Genomic DNA, 17,931 nt, shown 5'->3' on the forward strand with positions numbered 1-17,931 from the left:
TCCGCTTCCGCTTCCGCCTCCCGGCCACCCTCCGACCCGGAACTTCCTTAGCGGGCCACGCCCCCTTTTAAAGAGATTGGGCGGGGCGGAGGGGGGAGCCGGAGCGCTCCGCGGGCCTCGCGGGGCGGGAGGAATGCCTGCACTAAGTCACGTGACGCAGGGCTACTCCCACACAGGCTTCAGGGTTGGGCGTAGGCCTCAGCCTGGCACAGGGGATGGCAGAGGCTGAGGGAGCGCCCACATCACCAACCTGTTCATAGCAATGATTTGGGAAGAGGGGGGAACAGGGAGGGGGCAAAGATTGCAGACGCTTCAAAATTATTCGAGATCGTTAAGTCCAAAGCTGACTGCAGAGAGTTACAAAGGGCTCTCACAAAACCGGATGGCAGGGCAACAAGATGGCAGATGAAAATCAATGTTGCTAAATGCAAAGCAATGCACATTGGAAAACATAATCCCAACCCTACATAGACCATTGATGGGGGTCTAAATTAGGACAACATCAGTTCAATGGGGACCAGCAGTCAAAAAAGCTAACCGAATGCTAGCAACCATTAGGAAAAGGATAGCTAGTAAGACAGAAAATATCACAATAGAACTATGTAAATCCCCAGAATATCCACCTTTTGAATACCGCACGCAGCCCCCATCTCAAAAAAGTTATATTTGAATCAGAAAAAGTACAGCAATAGCCAACAAAAATGCTTAGGAGTATGGAATAGCTTCCCTATAAGGAGAGATTAAAAAGACTATGTCTGTTCATTTTACAAATGAGACAACTAAGGGAGGAAATGATAGAGGTCTATAAAATCATGAATGGTGTGGAGAAAGTGAATAAGGAAGTGTTATTTTCTCATAACACTGGAACCAGGAATCACCCAATAAAATTAATAGGCTGCAGGTTTAAAACATGGGGAATTGCTTCACACAACTCACAGTAAACCTACAGAACTCATTTCCGGGAGACGTTGTAAAGACCAAATGTATAACTGGATTCAAAAAAGAATGAGATAAATTCATGGAGAATAGGTCCATCAATGGCCCATCAGGGACACAACCCCATGCTCCAGGTGTCCGTAAATCTTTGACTGCCAGAAGCTGGGACTGGACACCTGGAGATGGCTCATCAGTAAATTGCCCTGTTCTGTTCATTCCATCTGAAGCATCTGGTACTGGCTACTGTCAGAATACAGGAGACTGGGCTAGATGGACCAATATGGCCATTCTTATGTTCCTGTGTTATACTGAATGCCCAGATGCTGAGCTGGATTTTGAAACCCAGATATTTGAGCACAAAGTAGTGGAGCGAGACAAAGCAATGTGACTCCTACATAGCCTTTAAAAGTCTACACATTGTGATAATGTATTTATTGTGCAATTTCAACAGAAAAAAAATGGAAAAACCAACTCCAAAGAAATCTAACAACACGTAACTTTATTGAAGCAGATTTGACAGTCAGTTAAATTGCAGGGGAAGAAACCATAAAACTGGTATAGCAAATGGCATATCAATACCGTTGTGGCTGTGGCTTACAACATCCAAACACCTGAATTCCCATCAACTGTTCCATAAAAAATGCTGTGACTATAGAGAGGGATATTTTATATATACACAGAATGTGCAAGGAAAGCGTTAACCCTGCAGAGTAACCTAAGTAGGGTGCAGTACACTAGCAGCGTGTACTATTCACTCTAGTAACACAGAGAAGATTGTTAAAGTCCAGAAGTCCAGCTTCAAGAGTTTAAAAATAATTCAACATTTCAACTCTGTATGAATCCAAAGACATACAGTATGGACCAGATTCTGGACCTTTTACTCCCATTGACTAGTACTTACTCACCTGAGTAGTCTCACTGAAGTCAATGTGAGTAAGGTTTATAAAACTGGGCTATAAAGGTTTATAAAACTTCCCAGCTTTGGCCCTGGGAAGGGGGACTAAGGTTACATGCCTCCTGCCCAGGGCAGAAGTCCTTGGGCTTCAGCTTCGCACCACCCCGGGCTGGGGGTGTGGGGAGCACTCAGGCTTCGGTCCCCGCTCCTGGGGTTGTGTAGTAATTTTTGTTGTCAGAAGGGGGGGGTCATGGTGCACTGAAGTTTGAGAATCACTGCTATAGGTAATTACAGGTATGGTACTTATTCCCTCTTTCCTGCTGCTGAGATAAGCACTCTGCCCATTTGGCTTTCAAAAGACCGCAGCAATGCTAGTTTGTGGAATTATTTTAGTAAAATGGCATGATTCAATACGGAGTCACAGAATTGTATCCTTCTGACGGAAGGTGACTTGGTGGCTTTATCTTTCTAAGAGAGAGCAGGTTGCCGTGTTTTTTCAGCCGCAGGGGCCTCCCCAATGAGGGAGGGGCTGGCTGAACGCCCGTCCGATTTGAGAACTCTGGACTAGCACTGCAGCTAGACAAAAGAGCCGTACTTATGTGGCACGAGAAGCCATGTTGATGGCATGTTATAGTTGTCCAAGTCATGGCCACAAGTGTCCGTAGCCAACAGTGCAGTAGAGTAGGACATGACCTCTTGACAGTTTTTCTTTTCCACTGGCATGGTTTAAGCATGCGCACGAGCACACACACACACTCACGCACACCCCTCTCTATACACAGGTACAGGATATTATTGTAAATCGCTGCTTTTCTCATTTAAACTCTGGGAAATATCCTTCCACAGAGAGTCAAGCCGGACATGCAAATCCTCCAGAGGCGCTGAGCTGTCCTGAAACTCCTCTGAGTATGAGGACAGTGGAGACAGTTTGAACTTCATTTCTTCTGTCTCACGGTCAATGGTTCTGGTGAAGTCGTCTATCTGGAGGAACGTGTCCCTTCTGAACTCCTCAATTCTCTGCTGCACTTCCTGAGCCAGGCCCTCCATGTAGGGGTCCACAGCCCAGTTAGGGTCTACAGTAGTGCCAGCAATGTGCTCCCTGAGGCCACTGGGGTAAAGGCGCAGCTGCTCCTTGAGGTGGTTCAGATTCCTCTGGATCTTCTGGTGGAGATCCCTGGCATTCTGGGTCAGCTTCTCAGAGAGCTCCTGGATGTACTGATTGAGTTTTTCCGGGCTGACTTTGGTGTGTGGGATGACGTTTCTATGGAGCTCTTCCACGTTGCGGTGGATCTCAGTCACCAGTCTGGCAGCGTACGGATGGAAGACCTCCTTCACTTGGTCAGTATGAAAGGCTATTTTATTGGCATACTGAGACACAAACCTCTGAACTTCATCTACGCCTTCCAGAAACTGGGCCTTCATGTCTCGAGTGGGGGTGAGGTGCTGCTGGAGCTCCCTAGCTTTCAGCATGACCTGGTCCAGGAGCTCTTGGGTGAATGGGGTCAGCTGGAAGCGAAGCACTTCCAGGTTCTTGCCGATTTTTTGGTGCACCTCATCCACATAAGGAGACAGTTTCACCCTCAGGCCTTCCAGCTCCTTCCTGATGAGCCTTCGCAGGCTGTCGGAGTCTTGGTAGAACCGGGGCTGAAGTCCTCTGTTGAGTGGGGCCAGTTTCTCAAGGAGATTTCCCATGTAGTTGACTCCTTCTTGGATACTTTCTTTCACTTTTCTGTAAGAAACAACAGACACACACTTCTAACTGCCTGAGCTCTGATTCCTCGTCCTAGCCCTTTTGTTACTTTACTAGCAATAATGACTGTACAGTTGGGCGCTGCATCAAGAAAGGGGGCTCTCAAAGATGTATAAAGTACTAACTTTTCACCCCTTGACACCTGGGCCTTGGGTCTCATCTTAGATTAGTCCCTTGTGGACTTTGCCCATAGAAGAAAAACTACATGGCAGAATTCGTCATGAGTCTAAGCTCAGGAGAGACAAGCAGGTAGTGGGATAGATTAGGAAAGAGGTGCATTGGCAGAGCTGGAATGAGGGTCATGAATGGAATAGCAGGGAGGGGATGCAGGTCAGGAATGAGGGGCATTGGGAGAGCTGAGTTGGGGTATCACAACTGCAATAGAGCCCTCAGAGAGCTGGTTGCATAGCACTTGCCTATGTTGTTGCTGGTCTAACCAATATTACCAGTCACGCCAGTCTCACTGTCCTGTCTCAGCAGAGAGCCCTTGCCTGCGGTCCTTGCTCCCGGTCTTGGCTGCTGGGCCAGAACTCATGTTCGCCAAGCTGCAGGAATCATTTTTGGGTTTCCACTGGGCTTTTCTTTGTTGTATTTCAGTTATTATTGGGTAGGGCCAGCTGGGGGATCTCCAGCCACATAAGGGGATGGATAGTATTGAGTCAACTGACGATTCACTCATCAGATTTTGGAAATGCCAAGATGCCTATGTATATATGAAGGTTTTAGGGGCACTATGCCTCTCTAAAAATCAATCAATAAACCAATCAGCCTGGAAGCAATTGGAAGGCAAAGTGCAAGAACCAGATGTTCTTTGGCCTCTGACAGGGCAATGGGCTTCAGGGTACTGCCTACAAATTCTTTAACCCCAGAGAACGAGGTACTCACTTGATCTCTTGGTCCAGCTTCATGCTCTGGGTATGTGCCATACTGTCCTTGTCATGAGTGAGCTGGCTGAGGTAATCCCAGAACCCATTCCTCGCCCGTTCAGCCTGAGCAGCTGCATGGGTGGAACAAGAGCATTTAACAGAGTGACCCTGGGAGAGCCTTGGTGGCAAAGCATGAGGTTGGTAGCAGGGAGGTGGCATGGGGGAGCTCTGTGAAGGGAAGACCTGGTGTTGGGAGCTGCTCTTAAACTGATGGAGTTCACAGTCTGTAAATCCTTGAGACAGCATTTTATCCCTGGGATGCTCAGGAGGCTTCTCGACACAGACAAGTCCCAGGGGCGCCCCCTCCCCAGAGTAATAAAGGCCCTGATTTCCAGAGCTGCAGCCCCCATTAACTTCAGTGGGCATTCTGGGTGCCAGGCCCAGCATAACCCGAAGGATTCGTCGGGGGGGCTGCCTCACATGACACAACAGAAGTAGAGGCCAGTGACACATGATGCAGAGTGAAAGGAACAGCGCCTGAGACTCCCGTGACAGGGTCAGAGCTACCCTGCCTTGGGGTACAGCGATAGCATCAAAGGAGCAATACCTGGGGGACCTGTCACTGGGTCATCTTACTGTGACACCTTTCTTGTCTGGGGCGAGATGGGTCAACAGACTTGTCATCTCCTGTTCCAAAATACTATCTCACTAAGCTGCATCCTCTTGTAAGCAGACAGTGCCCCCTGCCACGCAGCTGAATCCCCAGCACTGCCCCAACCAAGGAAGGGCAGGGAGACCTTTCAACTGTCGTGTCTAGAGCCGGGAAATGAGTCCCTGCACGTTGTTATAGAGAAGATCACCAACCTGAGACGGTGGCCAGGAGCAAAGCCAGAAGTGCAGCTTTGTGAGACATGGTCAGTCTGGTCACTGGGCTGGGACTCTGCGGAGAGAAAGCAACCAGAAAGCAGTTAGTGGAGTTCCTGCCATGACCCAGGCTTTGCCTTCACTTTATCGGCTCATGGGGTGGGGGCCAGGTTCATTTTCCAATGACTGGATCTTCTTTCTGGGTTGTTGCTTTTTGCAATGACTCTCTTTAGATTCAAACACATTTCAGGTGGGGGTTTAAATTGCAGCTGGATGGCACAAAGTCCAGATGGTGAATGTAAAATACAGCCAGAGGCCAGATTCTGATACCCTCCCATTGAGTAGCACCTTACTGTTTCATTGATTTCATTTCAGTGGGGCCGCTCAAGGTGTAAGGTATTCTCAATGTGAGTAAGGGTATCAAGAACTGGCCCCCTTGGTCAGCAAGATAAACTGCCTCTGAGTGGGAGCAAACGATGGACACAACCAATGGTTCCTGGTCCATGACTAGGGCTTCCTAGGTACTATCATAATACAAATAAATAAATCATAATACAAGTTCAGTGGTCCTTGTGAGGAGAGCACAGGTGACCTCAATTTGCACACATGCATGGTAATCACCCCTTTGTGTCAATATCACCGTTGGTTTGAAATTAGTTATTCCAAATGATCAGAGAGGTCAGTTCTGCACTGGGCACTGTTTTCAAGAAGATAACTCAGAACAACCTCAGGGGAAACCATTTTAACAGATCCGTCCACTGACGTCAAGGAAAACTCTATAGCCCTGATACAGGTTCATTTCCAAACTTCTTACGGTGCTCTAAGGTGAGACCGCCCCCACACCTCACAGCTTTATGCCCTTGCGGAAATCCATACAAGAGCACTATACCTTACTAAAGCATCTTTCATCCAAGGCTTTAGTAATCCAGCATCACAGGCCACTGTAGCACACAGTAGATCGGCATTGTTATCCCATTTTATAGCTGGTGAAACTAGGGCTCATAGAGATGTGACCTAGAGTGTGTCAGTGAAAGAGTTGGGTCTAGAATTCAGGAGTCCTTCCAGTTCCCTGCTCTAACCACTAAACCATATTCCCCCCGATGCAGAAATGGAACCCAGGAAACATGACTCCCAGTGTCCCTATGCACTAGGTAACATTTCAAGAGGTGGGAATAGAACCCAGGAGTCCTGACTCACAGCTTTCTGCTCTAACTTCTACACAACATTCCCCGGAAAATGCCTTGAGCTGCTGCAGAATTAACAAATTGTATCACCTGCACCTTACCTAGCTGCTGTTCACCTGCTGTCCTCTGTGAGTTGGACCCTGGATCACGCTGCTCACTTTATATATGGATCAGTATTAGGCAGAAGTGCTCAGGTGACAAGAGGTCCCATACGCATCTGCATGTAAATACAACGTGGAGGTTCAAAGACATTCTCAGAGGATGACGTGAGTACCAGTCATCTGACTGGCTCTCACAGATCACTCACCACCCTCGCCCCACCCATCTACCAGACCAGTTCAGTTCCAGCTACCCCAGCCAACCACCTCTCTCCCCAGTGGCTTACAAACAAAGTTAACCCTTTGCATGCTGCAGAAATGTATGTGCCAGACATCCTCCTAAGCATCCACTGGGCTAGCAAGTTAGAAAATACCAGAGCTCCAGGGTATCCAGGAACAATAGCCAATCACAAGTCCTCACCTTTCTCTTCTTGATGGATAAGATGGTCTATTACCAGTGATAAGAGAGGCCTTGCTGGTCGCGCTGCCCAGGTCTCTGGATTCGGGTGAAGCTGGATTCGGGGCTGACCTTTGTATCCCAGTCTCATACACCAAGACAAACAGCACTATCTGTTTGCCTGGCTTGACAGTTCTGCCATTGGGTTCAACAGCTGCGCAACCAAGTGTGAGCTGCCAATCCTGTGGAAAATGGCAAGAGGTTATTTGCCCTGACGGGGGTAGAATCCAAGAGGGAAAAGCAGGGGCTGTTAACCCTTTGGAAACTGGCAACCTACAGCTGCACATCCCCTTAAGTGAATTTGGATTACTAGTGTTTTATTATCATGGTAGTGTCTGGAGGCCCCAATTAAGATCAGTCCCTATTGTGCCGGGTGCTGTACAAACACATAGTGAGAGTCTGTCACTGCCCTGAAGAACTTACAGACAGACAAAGGGTGGGGGAAAGGAAGGGCTATTGTCCCTACTTTACAGCTGGGGATCGGAGGCACAATGAGAGATGAAGTGAGTTGCCCATGGTCACACAGGGAGTCTCTGACAGAAAGGAACTAAACCTAGATCTCCTGAGTCCCAGTCCAGGGCTGTAGCCACAGTACCCATCTTTCCACCGGAAGCTTTTCTTTGCAGGAACCATCTCTCTGTATCTGTCTGCACACTGCCCAGCACAATGGGACCCTGATCCCAGCTGGAGCCTGGTGAATAGAACTATGAAATATAATAATTAATAGCAAAAGTGGGAAAGGATTTGGGAAAATGGTGCCTTTTTGTCCTGAGCCATTTCATAACCCAGACAGCTCATCTTCTGCCCAGTTTCAGCAAAATGGCTATTTGTCCATCCAGAACACCCAACATGTAACTTTTTGGCATGTTTTATTCATGTATTTTAACCGGTGAAACAATTTCAAATTTTGTAAACAACATTTTAAAAAGCATATTTGTCACTGAAAAACCAGCCATGCTGAGTGAAAGTGGGGCCAGTTTAAAGTGAAAAGCCGCGTTTGAGAGCGTTTTCCAAACCCAAGCCATTTTCAAACATTCAGAACAAATTGTGGGCCCCAGGCTCCGGGCGCCTTTGACTGGCATTTCAGATTCTCCGCCCAGAGCTTCTCCTGAGGACGGCAGGCGAGGAAACGACCAGCACTCAGAAGGGTCAGTTCGTACCCGTCACACTGTCTGACAGCCCCCTGTGTCTGTGCTGATGCAGAAGCAGTGACCAGCAGCACATTGAACACAGCAGGCGAGGCAGGTAGGAGACAACACGAGACATCTCCAAGACATCTCCAGCACACAGGTGATCCCTGGAGGTGTATGAGGATCCTACCTGAGCTTCACTAATACAACCAGATGCAGAGCCATGGGGCTCTGTGCAGCATAGCCTGTGCAGGTGCTTCGATCTCCAAGCTGACTTCTAGACCGTGCACTGCTACTAAGATCTATACGTTATCTATACGCTTCCACTGGGCTCAGGTGGCTACAGCAAACCAAAGCAACGTAACAGCTGGTGAACTCTGGTCTGGGCACACTGGTGTGTTAGTGCAGGGCTGCTCACAAGCACTGGGCCACTGGCACTGCATTTGAAATAGGAAAACAAAGCTTGGAAATATTTGTTTTGAGGGAAATGAATCAAACTCTGTAAACAGTGACGGGAGTAAACGCCTCAGACGCTGTCTCTCCACCTCCGATTTGCTTATTCCGAGAACTGATCTGCAAACCTTTACCTCATTCAGCTTTTGTATCACATTAATACCTAAGGCCTTTCTGGGAAACAGGCAGACAGGGTACTTCATGTTTTCAGCCTCATTCCCAGTGAGGATGTGTTATCTGCATGCAGATTAGAGGAGGTGACAATCCACGTATTTGGCAAAGTCCAGCCTGAGGCAAGGGTGAAGTTCCAGGCAGTCACTGACCCTCCTCTGACACCAAAGTTCACCTCTCCCCCCTGAGCCACGCAAACAGGAGCAGCTCACAGGGCGCAGGGCTCTGCTGCACCCCCATTTTCCTCTCCACCTGACCCCGAAGTCACTCTCCAGCCTGGACGGGTAGCTGGGGAGCTGCTCCTGCATGATGCCTATTATAACTCCCTCTAATTGGGCCCCTTCCAGCCCCTGGAGGAACTTGGCCCTAGTCCATCAATTTCTGCCATTATTATTATTCCATTTAAAACATTTTTCATGTGAATGTAGCACGGGGCGAGGTGGCCTGGGGATCTAGGTCCTCTCCGCATCTCCAGGACAGGAGCAGCCCTGGTAAAGCTCCCCAGCGGTAACAGAGTGCCTCACACTGACCTCCTTAGGGCTGCGAGAGGCATTCAGTCTCCAGGGCCCATTCAGCCCCTCGCCTCACTCCTGAGACTGCCCACAAGGGGGCCAATTAGTGCCGAGAATGAGGCTGGTGTTTTGGGGGACATGCAGAACCGGCCACTGGGAACTGGAACGAGGCCACCAAAGAGCCATGAGCTGGGGACAACTTTCCGCCTCTCCCTGCCGGAGCCGAAAAGCTGCTGAGAGAGGAAAGATGTGTATTGTTTATTGATGCAGGACTGAAGAACCCAGAGACCCCACCTGAGACCAGGGCCCCACAGTGCTGGGCATTGCACAGAGCTCACAGCCTAGGTCTCATGAGCCATTCCCACAGCCCTTCCCCAGCTTCTTCAGTCATGTGAGTGGGCTCGTCTCTCTCTGCCCTCGTTCCCCAGCCCTGCTGCCCCGCTCCACACCCTCTCCTACGGCTCCACATGCACCCTGCTCCTCAGGAAATCGATTCTGATGCTGAGTTAACTTGGGTTTCTGACGGGTGAAGGTGGCTGGTGTGGGCACTAATGATCAGGGCAGCCCAGCCAGGAGCAGGACATTGAGAGTAGCAGGTATCTAAACCACATAACTGGTCTGTAGTGTTGGTATTACAGTAGTGACCGAGACCCCATTGTGCCAGGCGCTGTACAAACACAGAGCAGGAGCTTACTGGGGCCCCTGCATCACTCTTTCCCTCTGCAGCGAGGTGTCCCTTGGGGTCTCCCATGCAAATACAGAGCCAGCCTAACACTGCTGAGTTGGTGAGAGCAGCCTGGCGGCAGGTCACAACAGCAGATTCGGGGTCACTTTGGGGAGTGAGTTGTGCACGCAGCAGAAATCCAACCATTATTTCCGAGGGGACGTGGGTTACAGTGACTCGTTTTCACAACTGCCTGAGCTAGCTTGCTGCTGCCAAAGCAAGCCCTCTCCTTGCCACCTTAATCCCAGTTAATCACCTTAATCCCAGTTTGACCCTGCTCATGGAATGCTAATAGATAGGCCCAGCTTCCTAGGGGCCGTTGGGCAATGGGAATGCCTAGTGGGAGCTAGATAACCCGCTATCGCTCTAGATGCTGTTTGCCTAGCATAGCGCTCGCCTGGACTTTAGCAGGGCTGTCCTTAGAGAGGTGAGGGGCAGTCTGGGCTAAAGCCAGTGCAATGCCGGAAGGCTTCCCCTTGCAGGAATGTGGATGATGAAGATGATGATAAAGGCCCAAGGAAGCCCTCCACCCACAGGTGTCAGATTAGCACCCCAGACGAAATCAATGCGGCTGTAAAATAAAACGGACCTGCTTCAGCGGCTTCCTTCCTGGGGTGTCTGAAAGAGACAAAGCCCTGCTCCTCATTCGTTGCGGACAGTGCAGCGTAAGAAGTTCAGTGCACACTCACACACGCATACGCAGTCACACACAACAACGGCGCTGGGCTGACCTACCCAGCGTTATGAAGCATCTCCTCGTTTGGGGACTGTTCAGAGGCTGGGAATGTGGCTATATGGTTTGGATTCAGAGCAACGCATTCGAGGGCTTCCGTTGCTACATCACCAACACACCGGAGTGTCGGCATCCACCCCTCTAGATTACAGCGTCACAGCGAGCACGGGGTGGTAGGCACCCAAAATGGTTTCCGTGCATTGGCCATTGAGAGGCCTCGTTGAAACAAAGAGGTGGGTGGGTCTCCAGCCCCTTGCTGCAGGACAGGTATCCCCATCACTCACCGCACTAACTAGCTCCTCGTTAGCAGCCTCAGCCAAGGGGATGAATGCACCGTGGAGCCTGCAGTCCCTTCTCCCCCCGGGAGAGGGAGCCCTCGGGCCAGGGCTGTGACAGTGTGGGGAAAAGCTGTCCCTGTTCCGTGGGTAGAGACCCTCGGGTGGTCAATCCAGCGTGATGTTCATTTTGAACCAAACACTAATAATTCCAGCCCTGGGGTTTTGCTCCCAGGCCAGGCTGAGCTGCTGCCGGCCCCATGAAGAGCAGGGCCAGGGTGGAGTGATTGCTGTCAGAGCGCACAGCTGGCAGACAGTCACAGCTGCATATCAATATGGCTCAGATGTTAACAAGCATCACCGCTGTCTGTAGCTAGCAGCCCTTCATGTGTCCCCAAACCACGCTCCCTCAGCTGGGGGTGTTCCATGGTCCCTCAGACCAGGTCCTCGGGTGATGCAAAGCACCATACCTGCATTGACCTCAAAGGAGCTGCACCGATTTACCCCAGTGCAGGGTTTGGCTCCTTGTCTGTAGATGAATGACACCCTATTAGAATAGGAAGTGGAGCCCGGGAAAACCAGAGTGCCCTGTTCCCAGGGCAGCAAGTGTCTTAGCCTGGCAGAAGAGGACCCCTGGGAGACCCCGTCCAATCCTGGGACACAGGATCTGCTGCGCAGGGAAGTGGAGTGGGGCAGAGTGGGGGGTGCATGAGAGCTCACAGCTGGCTGGTGGCTGCCAGGGCTCAGGAGGTGATTGTAAGGGGGTCATTCTCAAGTGGGCAAGCCAGGGAATGTTAATTCCCAGGGTTGGTCTGTTTATCAATCCAAATTAAAAGTGTTTCCCCTTGGATTTAAACCTCCCTCTGCAGTGTCTGTACCCCAGACACTGCAACAAGTGTTCTCCAAGTAGCTCAATGCGTGGACCACAGACTAACAGAGACACTGTCTTGTGGACACCTCCCCTCCCTGCTTCCATCACCCAGCCCCATGCCCCACACTATTCATGACCATGCAGACCACCTTGCTTGGAGCAGGTCCCTTTCCATCCCCCACTGCCCAGACCCTGCTTCCCTCCCATTGGCAATCACCCGGGTGTATCCACAGGACATCCCAGCACAGGGCTTTCAACTGGTGAGAAGAAAGAAAGAAAGAAAGAAAGAAAGAAAGAAAAACCAGATAATCTTTTTCCCTCTCCCCTCATCCAGCCTAGTTTATCCCCTGGTTTCCTGTTCAGACTCACTGGAGTGTACTGGGCTCATTAATTTAACAAATTAGGCACTTTATCGCGCCACTAGAACTGGGAAGGGACAGCACCCCCACCCCATGCACCCAAGGAAGAACCTAGGGCCTCTGCAGAACCAGTAATAGCAGAATGCGTCTCGTATGGGTCAGGCTAAGAGAGAGACAGAGTCGCCATGTGCATTGCTGTGTTGCAGTTTTATTTCAGCAGATACAGTAGGTGCAATTTTGGAGTGAGGGCAAGTGCAGGAAAGTCAGTAGCAGCACAGACAGACAGTCATCCAGCATGTGCAGGTCTCCTGGCATTCACAGCTCCGGGTCCCTTTCCTGCGCTGGGGCATGAGCTGAGGAAGAGCAGCAAGCCCTTGAGCCTGTCCTGGGGCTGGTTCCAGTGTGCTTCGCCCCTGGCTCTGAGGAAGACAGTGGCTTGCCTTGTGCAGTGGAGGTGAGGGTGAGCAGGTGGCGATAGGAAGCGAAGCCGAGACCTCTTAGGGATCCCCTCAGTTTTCGATCTGCTTGATGGTGCTGAAGAAGGAGGCGACCTTGTCCCGCACATCCTTCTCCAGGAAGCTGAGATGATCCTCCACTTCCCCAGCGTAGGGGCCCAGCTTCTGCCTCATCTCCTCCACCTTCTGCACCAGCTGCTTGTTGAAGGCCTCCCCGTAGGGGCTCACGGTTTGGCGGAACTCCTCGATCTTCTGTTCCATCTGCCCACTCAGGCCCTCCACGTAGGGGCCCAGGGACTGGCGCAGGCCCTCGGCATCCGTGCGCAGCTTCTCCTTCAGCTCCTCGGCGTAAGGGTTCAGCTTCTGGCGCAGCTCTTCCGCGCTCTCCGAAAGCTTGGCCCGCAGGTCCTCTGCACCCTTCTTCATCTGGAAGGACAGGCCCTCGAGCTGGCGGTTGAGCTTGTCCTGCACGTCCTGGGCGTAGGGGGCCAATTGCTGGCGCAGCTCCTCCACGTTCTGGTCTATCTTGACTTGGAGCTCGTCGGCCAAGGGCGCCAGCTTCTCTTTCATGTCCGCCACGTTTTTGTCAATCTGCTGCTGGAGCTGCTCGGCATAGGGGGCCAGGGATGCCTGGAGGCCGTCCACGTTCTCCTGCAGCTTGTCCCGCAGCTCTTGGGCGTAGGGGGCCAGTTGCTGGCGCAGCAAATCCGCGTTCTGGTTGACCTGGCCACGCAGCTCCTCGGCATAAGGGCTCAGCTTCAGCTGCAGCGCCTGGACGTTCTTGCTGATCTGCTGGTGCACTTCGTCGGCATAAGGGGACAGCTTGAGGCGCAGGTCCTCCAGCTCCTGCCGGATCTGCTCCTTCAGCTTCTCCGAGTCCTGGCTCAGCTTGGCATGCAGCTCGGTGGCGAAGGGGATCAGCTTCTTCTGCAGGTCCCCCGCGTAGGAGTTGTCCTGGAAGAGGGTGCTGGGGGAGAAGGGGAAGGGAAGCTCAGCACCGGGAGTGTCTTTCATTGATTCACTGACCACTCAAGCCCCGTCCCCTACCCTGTACCCTTGCAACTCCATCTAGCAGCATTTCCGGGGGACCCATCTCTGTGCTCTCACCCTTGTCCGAGCAGCCCTTGGCTGCAGACCTGCCTGTCGGTGCCTCTAGGGAACCCCGTCTCTCCCAGCTACCCTGCTCCTGACCTGGGGGGGCACGTTTCCCTGCAAGCCTGTTGTCCCCACTGTTTTGCATGAGAGTGGGTCCCTCCCGCTTAGTGGGGCAGTGGGTCTGGCAGGCCATAAGCCCTTGTTACATCGGGCAGCCGGCTTCTCTTTCTTTGCTGCTTTTTGCTCTGGTGTTACTGTTCATTCTAGTTGGATCTCCTAGAACCAGTGCAGAGAAACAGGTGCCAGCGCTTTACTCTCTCCACCGTGCCAGCCCCAGGAACCTGCTCAGGTCCCATCCCTCCCACGGGCTCCAACACATCCCTCCCTACGGATCGCGGCCTCACCCGCCCACGTTCCCCCGTGGGGGCCAGGGGCCTGCTCTCAGGTGCACTCACTTGAGCTGCTTGCTGATTTCAGATTGCTGGATCTGCTCCATCGTCTCCTTGGCATTGCCGGTCAGCTGGGTGAAGTAATTCCAGACCACATCGGCCACCTGCTGGGCACTGACATCTGCATGGGCCCCTATGGAGAAACGAGCACCCGTGCTCAGCGTCATGTGCAGCCAGCCCTATGCCTGCCCCACCCCTCTCCTATTCCCAGGGGTTTCCTTTCCATCCAGCCTCGCAGAGCATCCTACATAGCCCTGAGGCCACATCTCCAGGTAAGGCCCTCCTCACTCCCTGGAGCCGACCCGAGCAAGACAGGAGCAAAGAGTCCAGTTGGCCATGGCTCTGCGGAGCAGGATGCTGGGACGGGGACAGGAGGCAGCCCGAGAGGGCCCCCAGCCCCAAGGGCTGAACCCGCCCAGCAGGAGAGGCTGCTCTCCCTTACCTGTGATGGCGAGAAGTGCCAGAGCGAGGGTGACAGCCTTCAGAGACATCCTGCGCTGTTTGGGTTCAGGGACCGGCCAGGCAAAATGAGCCACTCTGCAGAGAGAACAAAATGCGTCAGTCTCCCTGTGCGCACTGACCCTGCTCTTCCCGCCGCGCCCCCACCCCATGCTGAGCCCCTCGCTGTCACAGGGCAGGGGGGGACAAACGAGGTCAGCTTGGGATTCCTCCCCCTCCTCTGTCCCCCCGTCAAAGCACCCCTTCTTCCTGCCGGGCTGAGCTCCCCGCAGGGACCCCGCAGCTCAGCCATTGACCTGGAAACGGCTGCGGTTCCCAGTGCCCATCTCACCCACCCACTGACTCCTCTGGACAGACCCTTAGACCCTGCCCGTCTCCTGGCTGCAGCCCGTGTAGGATGCCCCTGCAGCCGTTCCCCAGCGAGACACTGGGCAGTGAAGAGCCAGGGACCGGGACCACTGCCCAGCAGGGCCTGCGGTCTCAGGGCTCCTGCTGCAGCTCCCTGCCACAGGGGTTAGGCTCTCTGCCGCTCCCCCTTCCAGCCTTCTGACCTGTGCTGCTGCTGCTCCTCGGCTGCCGGTTGTGCCCTGCTGGGCTGTATTTATACCGCAGCCAGCAGCCCCCGCCGACTTCCACGCAGGCTGGTGACACAGTCCCCAGGGCTTGGACTTTAGTAAGGACCCAACGTGGAAGCTCCTGACGTGTGCACGGGTGTGTCGTTATCTGCTGGGACGCGATGCTGGAGATGGGGGGGGGGGAGCACTGCAGGGAACCAGGTGTAACTCACGGCAGCCAACAGGCGTGGACATGGGAGAGGGAGAGCAGAACTGGACTCAGCCCAGGCCATTTGCTGGGCTCGTGTCCGGGACTTTCCACGGAGGCAGCCCAAGGGGGATCCCGTCTCCCTCCCCCTGCTCAGCAGCTGGGGAGAGGTGTTGTTAGTCAGCCCAGCACACAGGTAGCTCTGCAGAGCGGGGAGGGGGCTGCCCGGGGAAGGGGCTCTGGGATAGCGCTTTTTATTTCGCAGGGTCAGGACCAAGAATGAAGCACATTTTGCCCAGCCAGGCACAGAGGCCAGGCCGAGTCCCGGGCTGCATGTCTTCCCAGCCGATACAGGAGGGGAACTCTCAGCTAGCAGGAAAATCATTGGCAGCCTCTGCTGAGAATATGCTCCCAGAAAGAGCCCGCCTGCCCCCTGACCCCCCTGGCCATCAGTCTCCAGCACGGCTTGCAGATGTGCCTGCTGAAACAAATGGCTGTGAAGCCGAGACACCCATAACCCTGCTTGCAGGGGTGGATGTGAAGCTGCTGCGTGGTGGTAAGAACCGGGGTGGAGGCATGCAGAACACTCAGGCTCTACTGGCTCCGCCACTGGCTCTGGAGCAAGGCTCATCACCCGGCTCAGTGCCTCAGTTTCCCCTTCTTGTATCATGGGCAAAGTACATTTAACATCAGTTCCACCCTTTGGTCCTCACTGCCCCCTCCCCAGCCAGCTTCGCTGCCCTCATGGAGCCCAGCTCCCAGGTGCACCGGAGTCCCTGTCCGTACTGATGCCCTGACGGACCCACCCCACACAGGCTCCAGACGGCCTAGCAAGGGGCCCAGTTCTTATACATCCGTCCCGTGATTTTGAGAAGAAAAGTCTCTGCGCTGAGCCGCCCCTCGGCCGTCTGGGGCATCAGAGCACAGGGGCCATGGGGCCAGAGCCGCAGCTGATGTGAAGCAGTGCAGTGACTCCGCTGGATTTGCCCTGATCGCCACCCGCTGGGGATCCGACCCATTGTTTGTCATTCCAAGTCACCCCCCCCCACACACACACGGGGTGTGTGTGTGTAGGGGGGGAGTGTGCGTGTGTGTGAAGGGACATGCATGACGACATGTCATGCAAAAAGATGTCACTGTGACCAAGCCCCTAAACTCAGTGTGGGTCCTTCTCCCCCCACCCCATGGGCCATTTCTTCAGGCACTGCCTAGCAGGCCTGGCCGCTCCCCATGCTGCAGGTGGCCAGGTGATGGGCTGCTGCCCCAGCTCACCTGGATCAAGGTCCCAGCTGAGGAGGGAGGAACCAGTTCCAAGAAGGCTAAAGAAACGTCAACAGCCCAGGCCTGATTCTCCAGCTGCGCAGCAGGGCGGACGCTAGCAGTGCACGCTCGGGTCAGGTACGGGGAGCTAGGGACAGAGCGTGCGCCCAGCCAGCCCTCGAGTGCGGAACGCCTGTGCCCCTAGAGCTGCAGACAAGCACGCGGTGTGTGTACAGGGGGGAAGGGGCGTGTAATGGCTCTGGGAACACTGGAGCCAATGCGACTTGCTGTATATCCTGTGGGAGGAGGGAGCAAGCCCAGGATTTCCGTATGAGGCGCTGGCACTGGACAGGCCTTGGCAGACGCAGGCCCAGCCCCACTCAAACCCCACAGCATGCTTAGTGCCAGTGTGGGAAAAGGCTGGGGGCAGGGGGCGGATCAGGGGCACAACAAGGGCTCAGGAGCCCAGCACAAAAAGAAACGGATTTTGGAACCCTCCCACCCCCAGGCCCAGGCAGCCCAGGCCCCAGCTCGCACGGTGTCCAGCTGGCAGGGGCCGAGGGGCACATGGCAGAGGAAGCCGTCAGCGCCCAGTAAAGACGAATTGCCCAGGAGTATCCCACAGGAGGGGGAACTGTGTCCCAGTCCCAGTGGACGCCACGGGTCAGTGACGGGTGCAGAGCGAATCTAGCCTGGCCCAACCCTGCAGCTGTGTCCAGGGCAGGGCGGGTTTGGTTATGGGCAAAGTGGCTATTGGGTTTTCCTGCCCAGCGCAGGGTCAGTCTCCCAGCAGGGATGGAGGGAGGCGACCGCTCCGCATGGCCATGCTCCACTGCTCTGCTGGCTTTGGGCAGGGCTGGATTGAGCAACATGCTCTGCGGGTGTTTGCTAACCAGACGCTGGTGTCAAAGTCCTGGCTTCCAGCGTGGTACTGCCAAGGCTGGGCGGGAGGCAAAGTCTGAGTGCACATTGGATGCACCAAGGCTCGGCTCCGCTCCACTCCCGCCTCTCGGACTCAGTGACTTAACGAGGGCAGAGGGCCTAGGTGTGTGCTGGGTGACGGAGCCGGAGCAAGGCACAGCAGAGGTGCCCTGCGCACACTGCTACCGCGTGGCCCTGCTCAGACACCAGTCCTGATTTGCAGAAAGCACCGTCTGGCCAATCGCATGGGTC

The 17,931-nt window shown here is 53.7% G+C and overlaps 2 protein-coding genes across 3 annotated transcripts; both read right to left on the reverse strand.

The window, feature by feature from the left end:
• Positions 1 to 2,035: 2,035 nt before the first annotated feature.
• APOA5 (apolipoprotein A5) lies at positions 2,036 to 8,560 on the reverse strand. Its single transcript, XM_024216410.3, has 6 exons — positions 8,371 to 8,560; positions 7,015 to 7,232; positions 6,597 to 6,712; positions 5,312 to 5,387; positions 4,467 to 4,578; positions 2,036 to 3,560 (listed from the first exon to the last, which is right to left on the reverse strand). Exons 4-6 carry the CDS (start codon positions 5,358 to 5,360, stop codon positions 2,624 to 2,626), a joined length of 1,098 nt encoding a protein of 365 aa, XP_024072178.1. The 5' UTR covers positions 5,361 to 5,387; positions 6,597 to 6,712; positions 7,015 to 7,232; positions 8,371 to 8,560; the 3' UTR covers positions 2,036 to 2,623.
• Positions 8,561 to 12,466: 3,906 nt separating this feature from the next.
• Positions 12,467 to 15,389, reverse strand: APOA4 (apolipoprotein A4). Of its 2 annotated transcripts, XM_024216425.1 has the most exons (4): positions 15,288 to 15,389; positions 14,720 to 14,814; positions 14,284 to 14,410; positions 12,467 to 13,700 (listed from the first exon to the last, which is right to left on the reverse strand). In XM_024216425.1, exons 2-4 carry the CDS (start codon positions 14,766 to 14,768, stop codon positions 12,788 to 12,790), a joined length of 1,089 nt encoding a protein of 362 aa, XP_024072193.1. In that variant the 5' UTR covers positions 14,769 to 14,814; positions 15,288 to 15,389; the 3' UTR covers positions 12,467 to 12,787. The 2 variants fall into 2 exon arrangements, with proteins under 2 accessions (XP_024072193.1, XP_024072192.1); XM_024216424.3 differs by having other exon boundaries at positions 14,720 to 15,321.
• Between the last annotated feature and the right edge of the window lie 2,542 nt (positions 15,390 to 17,931).

The sequence above is a fragment of the Terrapene carolina genome, unplaced genomic scaffold, assembly GCF_002925995.2.
Source record: "Terrapene carolina triunguis isolate 2854851 unplaced genomic scaffold, T_m_triunguis-2.0 Scaffold374, whole genome shotgun sequence".
NCBI classification, from domain to species: Eukaryota; Metazoa; Chordata; order Testudines; family Emydidae; genus Terrapene; species Terrapene triunguis.

Excerpts from the sequence above, each read along its gene's own strand:
- APOA4 (XM_024216424.3), bottom strand. The coding sequence starts at position 14,888 with ATGGGGTGGGGGCGCGGCGGGAAGAGCAGGGTCAGTGCGCACAGGGAG. Across the intron at positions 14,411-14,719 it reads GGCACTTCTCGCCATCACAG|GGGCCCATGCAGATGTCAGT; the intron begins GTAAGGGAGAGC and ends GTTTCTCCATAG. Across the intron at positions 13,701-14,283 it reads GAAATCAGCAAGCAGCTCAA|CACCCTCTTCCAGGACAACT; the intron begins GTGAGTGCACCT and ends CTTCTCCCCCAG.
- APOA5 (XM_024216410.3), bottom strand. The coding sequence starts at position 5,360 with ATGTCTCACAAAGCTGCACTTCTGGCTTTGCTCCTGGCCACCGTCTCA. Across the intron at positions 4,579-5,311 it reads GCTCCTGGCCACCGTCTCAG|CTGCTCAGGCTGAACGGGCG; the intron begins GTTGGTGATCTT and ends CCACCCATGCAG. Across the intron at positions 3,561-4,466 it reads AAGCTGGACCAAGAGATCAA|AAAAGTGAAAGAAAGTATCC; the intron begins GTGAGTACCTCG and ends TGTTTCTTACAG.